At 41.7% G+C, this 17,885-nt stretch overlaps 1 protein-coding gene across 2 annotated transcripts; it reads left to right on the top strand.

The window, feature by feature from the left end:
- Window positions 1-5,670: 5,670 nt before the first annotated feature.
- Window positions 5,671-16,850, top strand: SERPINB12 (serpin peptidase inhibitor, clade B (ovalbumin), member 12). Of its 2 annotated transcripts, none has more exons than XM_011974166.1 (7): window positions 5,671-5,838; window positions 8,143-8,217; window positions 9,246-9,386; window positions 10,752-10,869; window positions 13,646-13,788; window positions 15,081-15,248; window positions 16,235-16,850. In XM_011974166.1, exons 1-7 carry the CDS (start codon window positions 5,671-5,673, stop codon window positions 16,637-16,639), a joined length of 1,218 nt encoding a protein of 405 aa, XP_011829556.1. In that variant the 3' UTR covers window positions 16,640-16,850. The 2 variants fall into 2 exon arrangements, with proteins under 2 accessions (XP_011829556.1, XP_011829555.1); XM_011974165.1 differs by having other exon boundaries at window positions 8,143-8,277.
- Window positions 16,851-17,885: the final 1,035 nt, after the last annotated feature.

The following is a 17,885-nucleotide window of genomic DNA, read 5'->3' as shown; positions in this document are numbered from 1 at the left end:
ATGATGACTGAAGTAAATTGCATACAAGTTTTTCAAGTTGTAGCTTACTAAGAGGCAGCCTGTGTGAGCAATTGCCTTTAGACTCAATCAAACAGTAACTTCTTTGTGCGGTGGATATTTTCCAGAGTAAACACCAAGTACGGCCTGTGAGTGCTTGGGGAGCATTTCCTAAATGCATCTGGAGCCAAAATTTCATTGTGAAAAATTTCTCTTCCATTTTCCATACACAGTATTCTTAGCTATTGGGTTAGGTACTAACTTGCAATGTCTTAAAATTAACTGCCATGTTTAGTAATACATCTACAATACATTTTAAAATTAAACTTTATACATATATGCCTACATGAACATCCCCCCACACATTAATACATAAGTGCATAAGAAATAATTGTAAGTTTAATGTGTAACCAACACTTCAATTGAAAAAGGAACCAGTACCAGCTTCCTAGAAGTCTCCTTCATGCCTAGTTTACTTCTGTGCATCTTTCCCCAACTCTGGGTACAATGGTGTCTTGTTGGCAGTTTGAAATGAACCTTAATGGGGTATTTACACCGTAGAAATTAGCAAACATTGTGAATCATGGATTTTTGTTGACTTTTGTGTTTTGAGGGACAGTTTACTAGTCTGCTGCTGCCCCTACCTGTGGCTAACCACAGTTCTCCCCACGCATTCCTAAGGGTAGCCACTCTCTTGACCTCTAAAACTGCAGAGTAGTTTTGCCAGTTTTGGAACTTTATGTAAATGGAATCATACAGTATGAATGTTTTCATGCATGATTTCTTTTTCTTTTTCTTTTTTTTTTTTCTTTTTTGAGATGGAATTTCGCTCATTGCCCAGGTTGGAGTGCAATGGCATGATTTTGGTTCATTGCAACCTTTGCCTCCCAGGTTCAAGCGATTCTCCTGCCTCAGCCTCCCAAGTAGCTGAGATTACAGGCATGAGCCACCATGCCCAGCTAATTTTGTATTTTTAGTAGAAACAGAGTTTCACCATGTTGGCCAGGCTGCATGTATGATTTCTTTTACTCAATGTTATGTTATGATGTGATGTGAGATCCATGCTATGTGTTTATTCTGCTGATGATGGACATTGCGTTGTTCCTGAGTTTTGGCTATTATGAAAGTGTTGCTATGAACATATTTGTACATATATTTAAAAAATTCTCAAGGTGATTTTGCTGCATACCTTTGAGAAATCTCTCTTACAATTACATTTTAGTATTATAATATTTAGATCTCTGCCTTTTCTATTTCTTGCTAAATGGGTCCTATTTTGAATCCAATTGATTCAGAATTTGTGATTTAGTCATTACTGTTTTCACATTAGTGTCCATGTAAAAGGCATTATTGAAATGCCAGGGGTTTGGTCTATGTCCTATTGCTCACCGCACAGACAGGCAATCACTGAGACAAGTGTTGCCAGGGAAGAAGGCTTTAATCAGATGATGTCAGTCAAAGGGATGGGTGATAAATCTCAAATCATTCTCCCTTAACTTACTAAAATGGGAGGTTTATATAGTGGGGAAGAGACGTAGCTACATATGGGAAAATAAGAATTAGGGAGCGGAAAGAAAGCAATCAAGATGAGTGAGGGTTCTGCCATCTCTCTGCATGGCATGATGTAAATTTCAGTTGCTTGATACTCTCTGGGAGGCCTGCGGATGGGTTTCCTGAGGAAGGAATTCAGATAAGACAAATGTGCGTTTCAAGCTTTAAGACCAGGAGGGTCAATTTCTATGTTTATTCATAAAGACCATAAACTCACTTCCATGGAATAATTAGGCTGATTTCAAAGGGATTTTTGATGAGGACAAAACAACTAACCTTAAATTTCTTTCTCTTTTCTTTTTAATTGCAACAACATAGCATAACATGACTTTTACTAAGAGTCTAAGCTTATTTTTAATAAATAAAAGCAATGTTAAAAGCTTAAAACTATTTTTAAAGTGTCATATTTTAAAATTGCCTATTTGAATCTGTGTTATTAGAATAATCAAATCTTAATGAGTGCTTCCTACAAAATACTCGTTTTTCTTTTCTATTTCGTTTTATAAATTAATATCTTACTCTTCTATGCTTCTTAAACTCTACTCCTGAACCTGTGAATGCATTATCTGCTCTGTTAGGTCATAGATTTCTTGAAGGCAGAGATTGTGTCTTGTTCAGTTCATCCTTTTATTTAGAGTGACTAACCCAGTGGGAGAACTTCATAATTAGGTTGGTGTCAGATTTAGGCAGTTTCTAATTTAAAAAACTGACTCCTCCCAACCCCCCCCAAAACCAAACGACCCTTCAGAAGGTGGTTAGCAGATGACATTTTAATCAAGTCGTTAAATGTTCATTATTTGCTATGTTTCAGACTTGTATGTAAAGCCAGGAAAGATCTTCCTATTATAAGTGCTTATATATAGTGATTAAACTTTAACAGCAACTGTCCAGCTGTTTCTTTTTTTTTTTTTTTCGTTGTTTTCTGTTACTGTTGTTCCCTCAACTCCCTTGGAAGGTGAGGCAGCATTAAAGCTGCACACAACTGTAATGAAAGCTTAGAACCAGGTAACACTCAGAAAAGGGAATTGTTGCTGGGGTGAGAGCATCACAGTACTCCTGGAAAGTAGTTCACAAAGTTTATAGAAGCTTGATGCAGAAACGGGCAGAGAGAGTTTTGGAGAGTTCTGTAGCCCACAGAGTGAGTCAGTGTAGTGCCAGAATTAGAATGGAATGGAATGTGAAAAACTGTGTGATCTAGGAGGAAGCAGCCCTAGGCATGAGGAGGTCTTAGCCTTGCTTTGCTTTTGGACAGCTGCGTGATTGTTGCAAGTCACTTCACCTCATTTGACCTCAGTTTTTTTTTATCTTGAGAAGTAGGGAGTTGGCCTGCATGAGTAGTCATGTCCTTTCTAACGCAGGCAAGACTCTGATCATTCAGTTCTGGGAGTGCTCATGTTAGAAGACAGCAGGAGTGAAGCTAAGTGATTACCTGGAATATTTGAAGAGCCAGGTTGGGATCATTCAGTCTTTCTATCCAGTCGCTTCTTTTCCTTCAATATAGTCAGGCTCTAGTCTTCTTTTAATAGTGGTGACCAAATGGCCAGAATGCCCTTTACCTTCTCCTCCTTTGATGCTGAAGATTTTGATCAAATATCAACCTAAGTTATACAACAAAGGTTTTAAAAAATATTAGACTACGTTTCACACAAAATTTTATCATTAATCAAAAGCCTGTGAAATCCCCCCAACTCAGACCATCTTTAGTTTGTTGGTTTTCTTTTCTTTGTTAGTAGACTTGTTACTATATGGGTAATGTGAGCCATGTGTAGAGAAAATATGCTGGACATCAAAATGTTTACCAACATGTGCAAGGGTAGCTTTCTGAGATGTGAGGCATTATTGAATTTTCAGACACATCCAGGACATCTATTACTCAGAAAACACCCGCCAATTAAGGCATAATGCTCCTGAAAGCACTCTGGTAGTCTCTGATTACCCTGAAATTCATTTGAAAATACAAAGTATGTCTCAAACCCAGTTCACAGATGCCAGATGAGAACTGTGAGTCAGGTACAAACTTGGCAGAAATAAAATGTAAGAATAAAATGGACTATAAGCTGAATAACGCGGGAAAGTACCCACATAGCAGGCATGCATTTGGTCATCTATCATCAGTTGAGGGGCAAGTTAGAAATGGTAGATACGGTAGAAAGAGCACTAGTTAGTTTTGGGCCAAATATACGTGCTGTTTGATTCTGCAGTTTTCTTTTCTGAAAAAGAGGGAATGATCACATTTACCTTGCAGATTGTAGGATTAAAGCTAACATATGTCAGATATTTAGCACACATTAGACACATTTTTTTAAAAGTTACATAATGTTATCTTTTTGAATTAGGTTTTATAGGCTAAAAAAGTCTATTTTAACTGGCTGGGAAAGTGTTAAAACAAATTACACCATTCCATTCAATGCAGCAATATTTCTTCATGCTTATGGTGTGCTGTATCTGATGATAAAAGCACGAATAAGAGGATTTGCATTTCTATCTTGGAAATGCACAATATCCATAGGCAAAGAGACAAAATAAAAGGCATTTCATCTGAGAGGCATAGGTCAGTGGTGAGATCTACATATTCTCTTGATACTCTGGAATAGATTGGGTGGGGAAGGCAAGGTACCTGTTCTTAGGAAGTCACTGTCTTACTTTGGTTCTATATTATATGTGGTTTTACACTGTCAAAGAGGACATTGAAGCTGGTGATACGGTTTGGCTCTGTGTTCTGACTCAAATGTCATCTCACATTGTAATCCCCATAATTCCCACGTGTTGAGGGAGGGACCTGGTGGGAGGTGATTGGATCATGGGGGCACTTTCACCCATGCTGCTCTCATTATAGTGAGTGAGTTCTCACGAGATCTGATGGTTTTATAAGTGTGTGGCAGTTTCTCCTTTTCTCTTTCTCTCTCCTGCCGCCTAATGAAGAAGGCACTTGCTTCTCCTTCTCCTTACGCCATGATTGTAAGTTTCCTGAGGTTTCCCCAGCCATGCGGAACTGTGAGTGAATTAAAATTCTTTCCTTTATAAATGACCAGTCTCTGGTATTTCTTTATGGTAGTGTGGAAATGGACTAGTACACTTGATGACATCAAAACTCCCAGCATCATTCAAGATTTATTGTTTCTTGAACAATATGAATGATTGACTGAAGCGCCTCAAGTTCTGTAGTTTGCATGTGGGATGAGTCAAAAGCGGGTGAAAATGTTAACAAGGGACATGACCCATGGGAATTTGCTGGGCATATCCTCAGTCACAGAGCAACGAGGGGAGAGTACAGGCAAAAGGTGTAAGCTGAACCAGCCACAACCTGTGGAGAAGAATGAGATGGGATGATGTTTGCTTGGCTGCTAACTTGATAATAAAGAACGTTAGCCTTTGGCTTCATTTTGCCTGAATAAAGGGAGTTCTGCCACAAAGTGGGTAGGATTGTGTCCCCTCAAAATATTAGTTAAAGTCCTAATCCCTCTACCTGTGAATATGACCTTGTTTGCAAATAGGATCTTTGCAGATGTAGTCAAATTAAGATGAAGTTGTACTGGCTTAGGATGGGCCCTAATTCAGTGACTGCTGTCTTTAAAAGAAGAGGGAAATTTGGATACATACGTGGATGATAAAGAGAAGAATGTGAAGATGGAGGCAGAGATTTGAGTGATTTGTCTACAAGTCAAGGAATGTCAAAGTTTGCTGGCAACCACCAGAAGCTGAGAGAGAGACGTGAAACAGATTTTCCCTGAGAGTCCCGAAATGAACCAAATCTGCCGACATCTTGATTTTGGACATCTGTTCCCCAGAACCATGGGAGAATAAACTCCTGCTATTTAAACCACTCAGTCTGTGGTAATTTCTTATGGCAGCCCCAGGAAACAAATTCACACCACTAAATGAAAATAGATCCCTGTCTATCAATATCAATATCAATAAATATCAATATCAACACTAATGTTTATATACAGGGAAGATAATGACCTTAGTTTTCCAGTTCTTAATAGCATACTGAATAATTGTGCATGATTGCATTTCAGGTACGTAAAATAATAATTGTTTGTTCACTTATTTTCTTCCAATCACCATTTTCTCCTTCTCTCTTTTTTTTTTTTTTGGTTTTAGATCATTATAGGTTTTACAATGGACTCTCTTGTTGCAGCAAACACCAAATTTTGCTTTGATCTTTTTCAAGAGATAAGCAAAGACAATCGTCATAAAAACGTATTTTTCTCTCCCCTGAGCCTCTCAGCTGCCCTTGGTATGGTCCGCTTGGGGGCTAGAAATGAGAGTGCACATCAGATTGATGAGGTACGTGTCCGCTAGGGTGCTACACAGGGTCCTAAACTCTGGGTCCACACTCAAAGTCAGATGCTAATCCCACTCAGGCAAGCCAAGGTGCTTATTGCACCCTGGGCTTGGTCAGAACCCATCCTGCTCTCTGAGTCTTTATTTGTATTTTCCCCACTTTACTTCCTCTTCGATCCTACCATTCTTAAAATCTCACTTAAACTTCTACCTTCTTTAGGGTGCTCCCCAACCTCATGTCTTGCAGCTTTTCTCATTCATCTCTATCTTTATCTCTGTGTGCATGTCTGTCACTCTTTTACTCTATAATTACTAATACCAATATTGCCAGCAATTTTCAGTATGTGTATATGTCTTCTCTCTCACTCATTTCATTAAATAAATATTTATTAAGCACCATAAATGGTTAATTGGCTAGACAGCTTGGTGTCCTCCTGGACTCTTTCTCTCTCACTTTATACCACCTTTGTTAGCAAATTCTGTTGGCTTTTCTTTTGAAATATATCCATAATCCAGACACTTCTGCCAGTCTCCTTGAGGTCTGAACCACCACCATCTTTTCTCACCTGGATACTGCAACAACTTCTGGATGGGCTTTCCTGCTCCCACTGGCAATCTATCCTTTGCACAGCAGCCCAAGAGACCCTTTTAAAACCTGAGCCAGATAATATTTCTCATCTGTTCAAAAACCTGAATTTCTCATTTCACTTATGATAGATGTTCAAGTCCTTACTTGAACTTAACTTAATGGAATAAGAAAGTAGTACACCAACTCTAAGTAGATGAATAAAGCAGAATGACCCCAGAAACACATTCTGTCTTAATCCATAAATTCTCCTGCTCCATGTTCAGGGGAGACAGCCTGATTTGTGCTCACAAGGATTTGTGCCACAAGGATCTGGAGATCTGAATGCCAGATAAGCCCTGTGACTCCCTCTCTCACTTTCATCCCTCCTCACTGTACCTGTCACACTGGCCTCCTGGCTTCCTTGGGTAAGCCATGCCCATCTTATCTTGGGGCCTTTGCTCTGGGTCCCTTTGCCTGATGGCGCTTTTCCCTGATAATTGACCTCAGCTCACTTTCTTCTTCAAGACTTTGGTCAGTGTTTATCTCCTCTACGGGGCTTACTTCGACCTCCTAATCTAGTGCTGCATCCTGAGCTCCAACCCCTAAGGGATACTTTTTTTTCATGTGGCATTTTCCACCGTGTAACATACTGCATACAGTAATTAATTACTATGTGTCTTGATTTTTGTATGCCTCCTCCACTAGAATATAATCTTCTAGAGGGCAGGGATTTTTGTCCTAGAACAGTGCTTGGCTTAGAGTAGGCACCTAATAAACATTTCTAGAACAAATAAATGAAGATGATAAGAACAAACCCCCAAATAAACTACAAGTTCCCGTGGTTGGCCTTATACTTCCTCGGGTGTAGCACACAGTGCAGGGGTTATGCACAAATCAGGCTGTTTCCCCTGAACATGGAGCAGTAGAATTTATGGATTAAGACAGAATGTGTTTCTGGGGTCATTCTGCTTTATTCATCTACTTAGATTTGATGTATTATTTTCTTATTCCATTAGCAAAACTTAGCTTTAGAGTGTAGTTTGCATCTTGCAGGGCAGAATTCAGATGTTCTTTCTTAGGCACTTGAGGGCACCTGCTGACCAACTAGGTCTGAGCAGTGCAGGATGTGACGCCTGTCTCCTACCTTTCTACCAGGCTCTGGATAACTTGTCTTTTGCTGTCCTCAGTCCCTTGATTCATGTGAAACTCTAGATCAGCACTGTCTAACACAAACATAATGAGAACCACATAGTAATTTAAAAATTCTTAGTAGCTGCATTACAAAAGTAAAAAGAAACAGGTGGGACTAATTGTAATAATACTTTTTAAACCTAGTATATGCAAAATATCATATCCACATATAATCAATATAAAAATTTTAATGAGCTTTTTTTTTATACTATATTCAAGATCTGGCGTGTTAGTTTGCACTTACAGTCAATTCAGATTGGGTATCTATGAAATGCTCCATAGCTACATTTAACTTGTGGATACCTCTATATTCTTTTAGTTTGGTTTTATTTATTCATAAATGTTCTCCCAGGGTAGCAGTTGGTACTTCTCCTCCATTCCACCTCCCAGTCCAAGGACAGAAGCATCCACTTTCCTTTAAACCGTTGTTGATTGTTTTGTTTGACTATGTAATCGTTGCCATTGTCTCACTACGAAAATGTTTCTGAAGTTATTCAGGCTTCCCTCTGTTCATACTGTCTGAAAGACCCCATCCCGTTATCATGCAGGTACTACACTTCAACGAATTTTCCCAGGATGAAAGCAAAGAACCTGACCCCTGTCTGAAAAGCAACAAACAAAAAGTGCCGGCTGACAGCTCTCTGGAGGGGCAGAAGAAAACGACAGAGCCTCTGGATCAGCAGGTGAACCGCCACCATAGTAAACTCTTGCCCTTCTTATTTATTAACTGCTCATTCTGACTGTAGGATATTAGGTGATAGTCGCTTATCCCCAAACATTAGACTCTGGATACCATCAACAGCAATGACCTCAAGTGATCTGTGATTCCTTTCTGAGTATAGATCTCAGATGTCCTTGGCTATGAGCTAGTTTCCTAAAGAGTAGGATCTGGTATCTTCTGCTTATGATAAAGAAACCTAGATCATCACTGTGTCACTCATCTGCTTCTACAGGCCACAGGGCCCCAACATAGAGCATGGTCAAAGATAAAGCTGGTAAGGAGTAGGGTCAGCTGTGGAATTCCTACCGTCTCCCTCCACCTCTGCTAGTTCCATTTTGTGCTGAAATCTGCACTGACAGACAAAACTTTTATTGGGTGCCTCATGCCAGGAGGAGGAAACATATTCTCCAGGGTATGCATCCCCCCTACCTTAGAAAGTTTAAAAGGAGGGTAGAGAGATGATTGTCTTTCTTTTTCTTTTTTTTTTCCTGAGATGGAGTCTCGCTCTGTCTCCAGGCTGGAGTGCAGTGGCGCGATCTCGGCTCACTGCAACCTCCGCCTCCTGGGTTCAAACGATTCTCCTGAGTAGCTGGGATTACGGGCATGAGCCACCGTGTCTGGCCTCTTTTAAATATAAAGAAAATCACGGTGTGTCAGTCTGAAATATAGTGAGCATTGCTGAGTTCCCCAGATGTGTTTTTCCTGGATGATCTTGATATAGATGCGGGAGCCATAATCTTCCACTGGGACCGCTTCTCACCCTCCATTCCTCTGCTCTTCCCAGCTCACTTCCCCTGCATGGTAACAGAGACAACTGACATCTTACTAAGAAGCTCTATCTTGCTTCTGTACAAAACACGCATCCTTTAGTTGTGTTTAGCTCTTCTGATAGACACTGTGAAGGTCACATTTTGTTTCTGCTTTCCTTAGGCTGAGTCCTTAAACAATGAGAGTGGGCTGGTCAGCTGCTACTTTGGGCAGCTTCTCTCCAAATTAGACAGGATCAAGACTGATTACATACTGAGTATTGCCAACAGGCTTTATGGAGAGCAGGAATTCCCAATCTGTCAGGTGAGTTGCACACAAATGGTGACAAAAGCTACCATGTAGCATACTATTTAAAAATCAGGGAGTAGCTGGGTTACTCACCTGCCATCTAGAACACAACCTCTTTGACAGGATGATGCGCTGTGGACTGGTGAGGTGTCCAGGACCTCCTTCTTTCAGTCCCACACTTTTGTTCTCTTCCCAGTGTTCAACGTGAGCATCGTGGGTCGAATAGAGTGGGTGAAAAAGGGTTGTGTGAGTAATGGAGACTTAGGAGCATGTGTGGGCTTGGTAATGGCATCCTCTCCTACTGTCTTCCCCAGTCAAGGTGCCTGGTTGCTGTGCTTTTCTCTCCCTTATCTGTTGGGTGCCCCCAAGACGTTTCTGTGGAATCTCCTTTTGTACCAGGATCATGCTACCCCTGCAATGCAATCGTGTTCACTATGCTCTTTCGAGAGTGGGGTAGTGGGGGAGTGGAGAAGACTGCATTTTGGCATTTGGAGCTGAAAGGCACAGGACTTGTCTCTGTGGCTAAACAGCTTTGTACCTAGAGCAAGCTGTGTCTCCATCTGGGCTTCAGTTTCCTCTCGAATTACTAGAAGGAGCCATGTACTAAACAATAAATGTGGGGGATACGACCAATGGTCAAGATGTGACATGGCTGGTTAGTGAGGGACTAGCTAGGGGTCCGGTGGCCTCCTTTGGCCAAAATAAGTGTGCTCCCTTGCAATGAAAGTAAGATTTTTCATGCTGGGTTTTTAAAAACTAGCTTTTTTTTATGAGCTGTAAATTCACATATTAAACAATTCACCATTAAAAGTATACAAACCAATGGGTTTGGTATATTACATTACCGATTTTTTAAAATTATGGTAAGATACACATAAAATTTACCATTTTAACCATGTTTATGTGTACATTTCAGTAGCATTACTTACATTCACAATGTTGTGTAACCATCACCTTATCTATTTCTAAAACTTTGTTTCTCATCACTCTAAACAGAAACTCTGCAACCATTAAGCGGGGGTTTAATTCTTATAAACAGAAGCATTTTCCAGCCAAGTCTCTCAAGTTACTTGATATTTACCTTGTGAAGGCTCCACAGATGGGTTGTTGAAATAAAAGGATATCCAGCAGGAAAGCCTTGTCCTGTTGTAACTATAGACTGTTCATGAATAATGTTCAATGTCCTCATTTGCGACTACAAAAACTGAAATGTGTCTGGCTAATTTAAGACTGGGGATGACTAGAAACTGTCAGGCCTGTCCCTGCAATGTGAAATGACCAGGCTCTTCTTTCTTGGGAGACTTCTCAGGAGAGCCTTACTCCTATGAGCATCGCTGCCTGATTTTATTGCACTATTTCCCTTTTATTCCAATTGAACAGGAATACTTAGATGGTGTGATTCAGTTTTACCACACGACAATTGAAAGTGTTGATTTCAGAAAAAACACTGAAAATGCCAGACAAGAGATTAACTTCTGGGTTGAATGTCAATCTCAAGGTAAGAAAGCCAAAAGCACGGGAACTGGTATTGGTTTCCATTTAAAAGAAAATTGGTCTGCCTAGCTTTGCAGATTGCTGGGCTACTGGAGGCCAGAGGTTCACATATGTGGACTGTGTTCAAAGCATGGTTTGCAGAATGAGACACCATCTCACACCAGTCAGAATGACTATTATTAAAAACTTAAAAAACAACAGATTCTGTCAAGGCTTCAGATAGAGGGGAACACATACACTATTGGTGGGAATGTAAATGAGCCATTGTGGAAAGCATTTGGAAATTTCTCAAAGAAGTTAAAACAGAGCTATCATTCGACCCAGCAATCCCATTACTGGGTATATATCCAAAGAAATATATATCATTCTACCAAAAAGACATATACACTCATATGTTCATCACCACAGTATTCACAATAGCAAAGACATGGAATTAACCTAAGTGTCCATCAGTAGTGGGTTGCGTAAAGACAATGTGGTACATATACACCATGGAATACTGCACAGCCATAAAAAAGAATGAAATCATGTCGTTTGCAGTAACGTAGATGGAAATGGAGGCCATAATCCTATGAATTAACACAGGAACGGAAAGGCAAACATTGTGTGTTCTCACTTATAAGTGGGAGCTAAACATTGAGGACACACAGGCATAAATATGGGAAGGAACAATGGACCCTCCAGATACTAACTGGGGGCAGGGAGGGAGAGAGGAATGGGTTGAAAAACTACTTATTGGGTACTATGTCTACTGTCTGTGAACAACATGCCCATGTAACAAACCTGCACATGTACTCCCTGTATCTAAAATAAAAGTTGAAATTAAAAAACAAAACAAAACAAAACAAAACAAAAAAGCATGGTCTGAACAGCATCAAACAGTTAAACTGCTTGGATATTGCTGTTATTTATTATTGCAGTTTTGGTCTCTGGTCTCGCTGGCTCTGGGTGGGAAAGAAAGGAGAACACCAGCCTCATTAGGGCTGATCTTCTAGGTGAGGTTTACAGAATGCTCCCTTCTGCCGGTGCCTGTGTGAATTTGAAAAACAGAATAAACTCTCTTCTCTCCAGGCACAAAGTTAGTGACTTGAAGGGTCAGGTCAGGCTGCTGGACACAGATTAGACCCCTTTTTGATCACTGTTGTTGGACTGGGGAAGATGTTCGTGTGCAGTGAAAAGTTTGGCGTGCATGAGAGAGCACAGGTAGTGCATTGCGTCTGCTGTCTTCAGTGAGACCATGACCCCAGGCATTTGCATACATTTTGAGTGGCTGGAGGCTGGGAAATGATAGTTGACTTATTTTAGGCTGTCCTTGGTACCAGAGCGACACTTTCGGTTCTTCCCTTCCATTTGGTGGCTTTCTCTCCCTGTCTCCTCTTTTTCTCACACTGACTTAGGGATGGGATACCCCTGCCTGGCCTTTCCTTGAAAGAAGTCTGTAAATTCCAAAATTATGGCTTCTTCCTTCTTTCATATGCCACAAAAATGACCATTCTTTCAAGGCTCTACTGAGCTGTCAAAAGGAAAGCAATTCATTAACGAAGTTCATATTAAGGCCTGAATATGCACTTTCCTCTTAGTGAGTTAACTACTCCAGAGTGTGTTAAATGTAGATGATGTCAACCTAATCTATTATTATGGGATTTAAGTAGAGCTCTTGAGATGGAAGATCTTTTCTTCTTAAGTCATCTGTAGACATTCAAGTAACTGGTGATTTGGTAGTTTGAGGTGGAAAAGGGCGTGTCACGAAGATGGGCCATTGCCTGCTAGCCTGGGGCTTTTCAGGTTGGGTTTAGGGCTGTATTATTGTGGAAGGAGCCCCAGAGCTGAGCTTAAAGGTGGAACGCCTGAGGACCCATTCCCGCCAGTCTTACTGCTTCTTGGCTGTGTGACTTCAGCTCTCCCTGGATGCAATTGATTCTTCTATGAAGAAGGGATAACGATAACTCCTTATAGTGGTATGGATCAATTAATTGATTAATGTGGGATGGAATGAGAAACAGCATGTAAAAGTATCTATAAAATAGATTTCATATCATGGCCTAGCACATTTATGTGTATTTTTATTTATATGTAAGCATATATCTTATGCTATGTTGAGTGCTTGAGACAGGAAGTTTATATTGTAGTTCTTTGTTCTCAAGGGAGCTTATCATATTGTCAGATGACTAACTATATAATTTGAAAGATAAACCATAGTATAAGATGTCTACTGATAAGTTCCAAACACAAGCAATACAGGGAATCAAAGGAGATTCCTTCTGTTACAGTGCTGTGATTGGACCCCCTGCAAGGTCGAGTGAGAGCCCTATCACTGCCTCTCTTACCTCCAGCCAGGACTATGGATTAATCTTCTTGGGTTAGTTCTTGAATGAGACACTCCCTAGTCTTGGGGGTGATAAGCTGCATTAAAAAAAATTATCGGCCCGGCACAGTGGCTCACGCCCGTAATCCCAGCACTTTGGGAGGCTGAGACCGGCAGATCACCTGACGTCCGGAGTTCAAGACCAGCCTGGCCAACATGGCAAAACCCCGTCTCTACTAAAAATAAAAAAATCAGCCAGGCATGGTGGTGTGTGCCTGTAATCCCAGCTACTCTGGAGGCTGAGGCAGGAGAATCGCTTGAACTGAGAAGGCGGAGGTTGCAGTGAGCAGGGATCACGCCACTGCACTCCAGCCTGGGAGACGAGTGAAACTCTGTCTCAAAAAAATGAAAATTATCTATACAAATACTTTTGATGTAATTCATACTCAGGATATTCTCTGGGATCTTTTCTTAGGTAAAATCAAGGAACTCTTCAGCAAGGACACTATTAATGCTGAGACTGTGCTGGTCCTGGTGAATGCTGTTTACTTCAAGGCCAAATGGGAAAATTATTTTGATCACGAGAACACAGTGGATGCACCTTTCTGTCTAAATGAGGTACTGTATCAGAACTCACGGTTTTCTAGCTATGCAACTCATAATTTGCACTAGGAATGATGTGCAATATGTATACTCAAAAAGTTACAGCTTACATTTACAATAAGAACATTTTTCATTGATAAGAACCAGTACCTGAATTTCACTGAGTGTTTTTGTGCCAAGTGCTTCCTGCACTGAGTAGTTTTCCATTTGTTATGTCATTTGTTCCCCCAAAGAGCGTTATGAGATGGGTGCTATTATGATTTCCACTTAGGATTTGAGACAAAAAATGGAAAGGCTAAGTTAGTTAGCCAGATTCATGCATTAGGATTCAATCTGTGAGCGTTTACCCCAGAAACCTGTGTTCTAAGCTAGTAGATTTAGAAACGAAGGGTTGGGTCCCAGCCACCCACTTGTCGGCCGGCTAGCTTATTACCGGAGATGCATTTTTCTGTCAAGCACTGAATATCCCCATCTGCAGGTTGACGATCCCTCACCTGCCACCTTGAGGTTATTGTGAGATTTAAGGTGCCTGGGGTTGTGCCTTCCCAGGAGCAGGTGTTGTTATTTAAGATGGAGATGATTCTCACTTAACGATGGCTGCCCTTGGTGCTGTGGTGGGGTCATCCAGGCCAGCTGGCGTGGGGTGGTGTGAGGCCAAGAGGCTGGGCTGGGGCAGGCCCTACAGTGGGACAGCTGGCAGGGCGTGTTTCTGCTGACTTAACAGTGGAGATGCTTTGATAGTAAGTTTACCAATAGTCATCTTGGGAGCTGAAGAACTGATTAAAAAACATGGAAAGGGCCAGGTGAGGTGGCTCATGCACGTAATCCCAGCATTTTGGGAGGCTGAGGAGGGAGAATCACTTGAGACTAGGAGTTTGAGACTAGCCTGGGCAACATAGGGAGACCCTGTCTCTACAAAAAATAAAAAAAAAATAGCCAAGTATGGTGGTCCGTGCCTGTGGCCCCAGCTACTCAGGAAGCTGAGGTGGGAGGATTGCCTGAGCCTGGGAGGGCACCACTGCACTCCAGCCTAGGTGACAGAGCAAGACCCTGTCTCAAAAACAAACAAGGAAACCCCCCCCACCTCCATCACTCCACAACAAAAAAAGGCACTGAGAGATAAAGTGTTGGCAAAGTAAGGGCCACTGATGAGTGGGCGGACTCTTGCAGTCTGGATCCCTGGTGTGGCTCAGGACTTCTGCAGGACCTTCTCATCTTTAGGAACCCCTGTCCTCAGTGAAGCCGGGACCATATGAATTTGGGAGCTTCCCATAGCCATCCTGTGACTTCCTATCTTGACTACACAGAATGAAAACAAGAGTGTGAAGATGATGACACAAAAAGGTCTCTACAGAATTGGCTTCATAGAGGAGGTGAAGGCACAGATCCTGGAAATGAGGTACACCAAGGGGAAGCTCAGCATGTTCGTCCTGCTGCCGTCTCACTCTAAAGATAACCTGAAGGCTCTGGAAGAGGTAACTCTTCATTTCCACATCTCTACAAAATATTTAATGATAGATCCTTAGAGAACAACACTGTCTACCATCTACCATCTTGAGGAAATACAGTACCTCAGCTGTCAGACATCAAGGAATGTATAAGAATCTGCATTAGATTAGATATTTATCCTCATTTGTTTAGAAGTAAACAACAAAAGCCAGAAATATTGGGACTGGGGTTTCTTCTTTAACCTCATAGCTCTCTGCCACTGTTTTAGCAAACTGAGGAATCTGGGTTCTGAATAACTTGAGAAGTTTTTAAGCTTTTCCTTTTCTCTGAATATCCTGACTTCTGGCCTCTTACTCATACCATTTTTCTATAGCTCAGTTAAAGAATTAACTGAATCCTGTTTTGGGGAATAGGTACCTTGACAGAAGCGTAGAGGTGACCCCAGAATTGATTGCTTGCCAGGCAGGAATTAATAAAGGCTGGAGAAGCTCAGCTACAGATTTTGTCCAAGGGGGTAAAGAGATAAAGATAGAAACAGAGAGAAAGTGAAAGAAATACCAATACAGCAGGCAGAGTAATTACAACATCAGTAACAACCATTATTCAGAATTTGCTACGCGCTATCACTGTGTTAAGTACTTTATACACATGATTTCGTTAATGCTTGCAAGAACTTAATCGTATTATCTCTGTTTTATGGAAGAGGAAATTTAACTTCAGAAAATTAGGGCTTGGCCACAGCACCCAACTAATCGACTGAGCTTTGCTGTACTTTGAACATTTGTCTGTCAAACACCAAAGCACACTGGAACCTGAGTTGTCCCCTAACTCTTTGCAAAGAGGAAAGATATTTGCTTGAAGTTTTAAATGAAATCAGACTATTCTCTGGCTTAGAGAAAGGCCTTGAAGGTCGTCACCCACCACTGAAATGGACTCAGGCACCTTGAAGTAATTGGGGCATTCTTTGCGGTCCCATAATCTGATGCTAAATATTATTTCCTTTCTCTTGTAGCTTGAAGGGAAAATCACCTATGAAAACATAGTGGCCTGGAGCAGCTCAGAAAACATGTCAGAAGAATCGGTGGTCCTGTCCTTCCCCCGGTTCACCCTGGAAGACAGCTATGATCTCAATTCCATTTTACAAGACATGGGCATTACAGATATCTTTGATGAAACGAGGGCTGATCTTACCGGAATCTCTCCAAGTCCCAATTTGCACTTGTCAAAAATCATCCACAAAACCTTTGTGGAGGTGGATGAAAATGGCACTCAGGCAGCTGCAGCCACTGGGGCTGTTGTCTCGGAAAGGTCACTACCATCTTGGGTGGAGTTTAATGCCAACCACCCTTTTCTCTTTTTCATTAGACACAACAAAACCCAAACCATTCTCTTTTATGGCAGGGTCTGCTCTCCTTAAAAGGGAAGCATTGTCTAGTACTTTGGAGCTGGAGGAAAATGTCAATACAATCTTCCCCTGGCATAAGATGGGCATTTGAGGTTTTGGTAATATCTAAAGCATCCCCTTCATCCTTCAGCCATCAGCCTGTGCTTATCTTCATCTTTCCGTCACCCTGTAGCTTATTTTCATCTGAGTCTGTTAGTATTGAAGGGCTATTGTTCTCTAACCTAAACTTTCAAGCATATACATTCACCCTCTGTGACCTGAAGGTCAACACAATTCAGAACAGTACCTACCTCCTTTTGAAGGAATCCTAAAAGTTCAGGTCATTAGACCATTTCTAAGAGATAGCAAACTCAGAAGCCACTTTAACATGGGCAGCAAGAGAACATGTTTGACTGGAACGTGTTTGGAGACTCAGCTCTCTTTCTGGGGTAGTTATGATTGTGGTCATCACCGGGCAAGATGCCCTGTTTCTTCCTTTGACAGCTACTGCATGGAAGACGTCCTGTGAGGTCTTTTCACCTAGGAGAAGGTACGGCTTGGGTGTATTTAAGTGATAGCTCAAAGACGTATGAATGCGCCAACCAGCACTCACTTTGCACAGAGCAGGGGAATAATATTTGTCTTGTGATTTTGATACTGACCCAGGAAAGTGGCTAGTGGATTTAAAGGAGGTTTATCTCAGTTTTCCTTGTTGGGTCCCCCAACATTATCATCAAACACTTCCCTCTGTCTCTCCTCCCGCTAGCTCCAAGAATTCCCACCTGTGGCTAGTTCCTCTTACACACCCAACACAGGCAGGTGTGGAGAGGAATGCTGCTGCCATTGTGGATGGCTGGCCTCCTTGTGCTCCTCTCTCTGCCTTCTGGCCATGTGGACTTTTGTGTCTTCCCAGAGGTCTCATTCCAGGCCACATGGTGAGAACAGGCTTGAGCCTGGGCATGGTGTCCATAGAAATGCTTGTTGGCTGGGCATGGTGGCTCATGCCTGTAATCCCAGCACTTCTTGGGAGGCCAAGTCAGGTGGATCACTTGAGTCCAGGAGTTCAAGACCAGCCTGGGCAACATGTTGAGACCCTGACTCTACAAAAAAATACAGAAATTAGCCGGGTCTGGTGGCGTGCACCTGTAGTCCCAGCTACTCGGGAGGCTGAGGTGGGAAGATCACTTGAGCCCAGGGGATGGAGGCTGCAGTAAGCTGAGATGGCGCCACTGCACTCCAGCCTGGGTGACAGAGCGAGACCCTACCTCAAAAAAAAAAA

The sequence above is a fragment of the Mandrillus leucophaeus genome, unplaced genomic scaffold, assembly GCF_000951045.1.
Source record: "Mandrillus leucophaeus isolate KB7577 unplaced genomic scaffold, Mleu.le_1.0 Scaffold142, whole genome shotgun sequence".
Classification (NCBI taxonomy): Eukaryota; Metazoa; Chordata; class Mammalia; order Primates; family Cercopithecidae; genus Mandrillus; species Mandrillus leucophaeus.
Note: the sequence above shows the minus strand (reverse complement) of the source record. Positions and strands in the feature narration are given on the sequence as shown.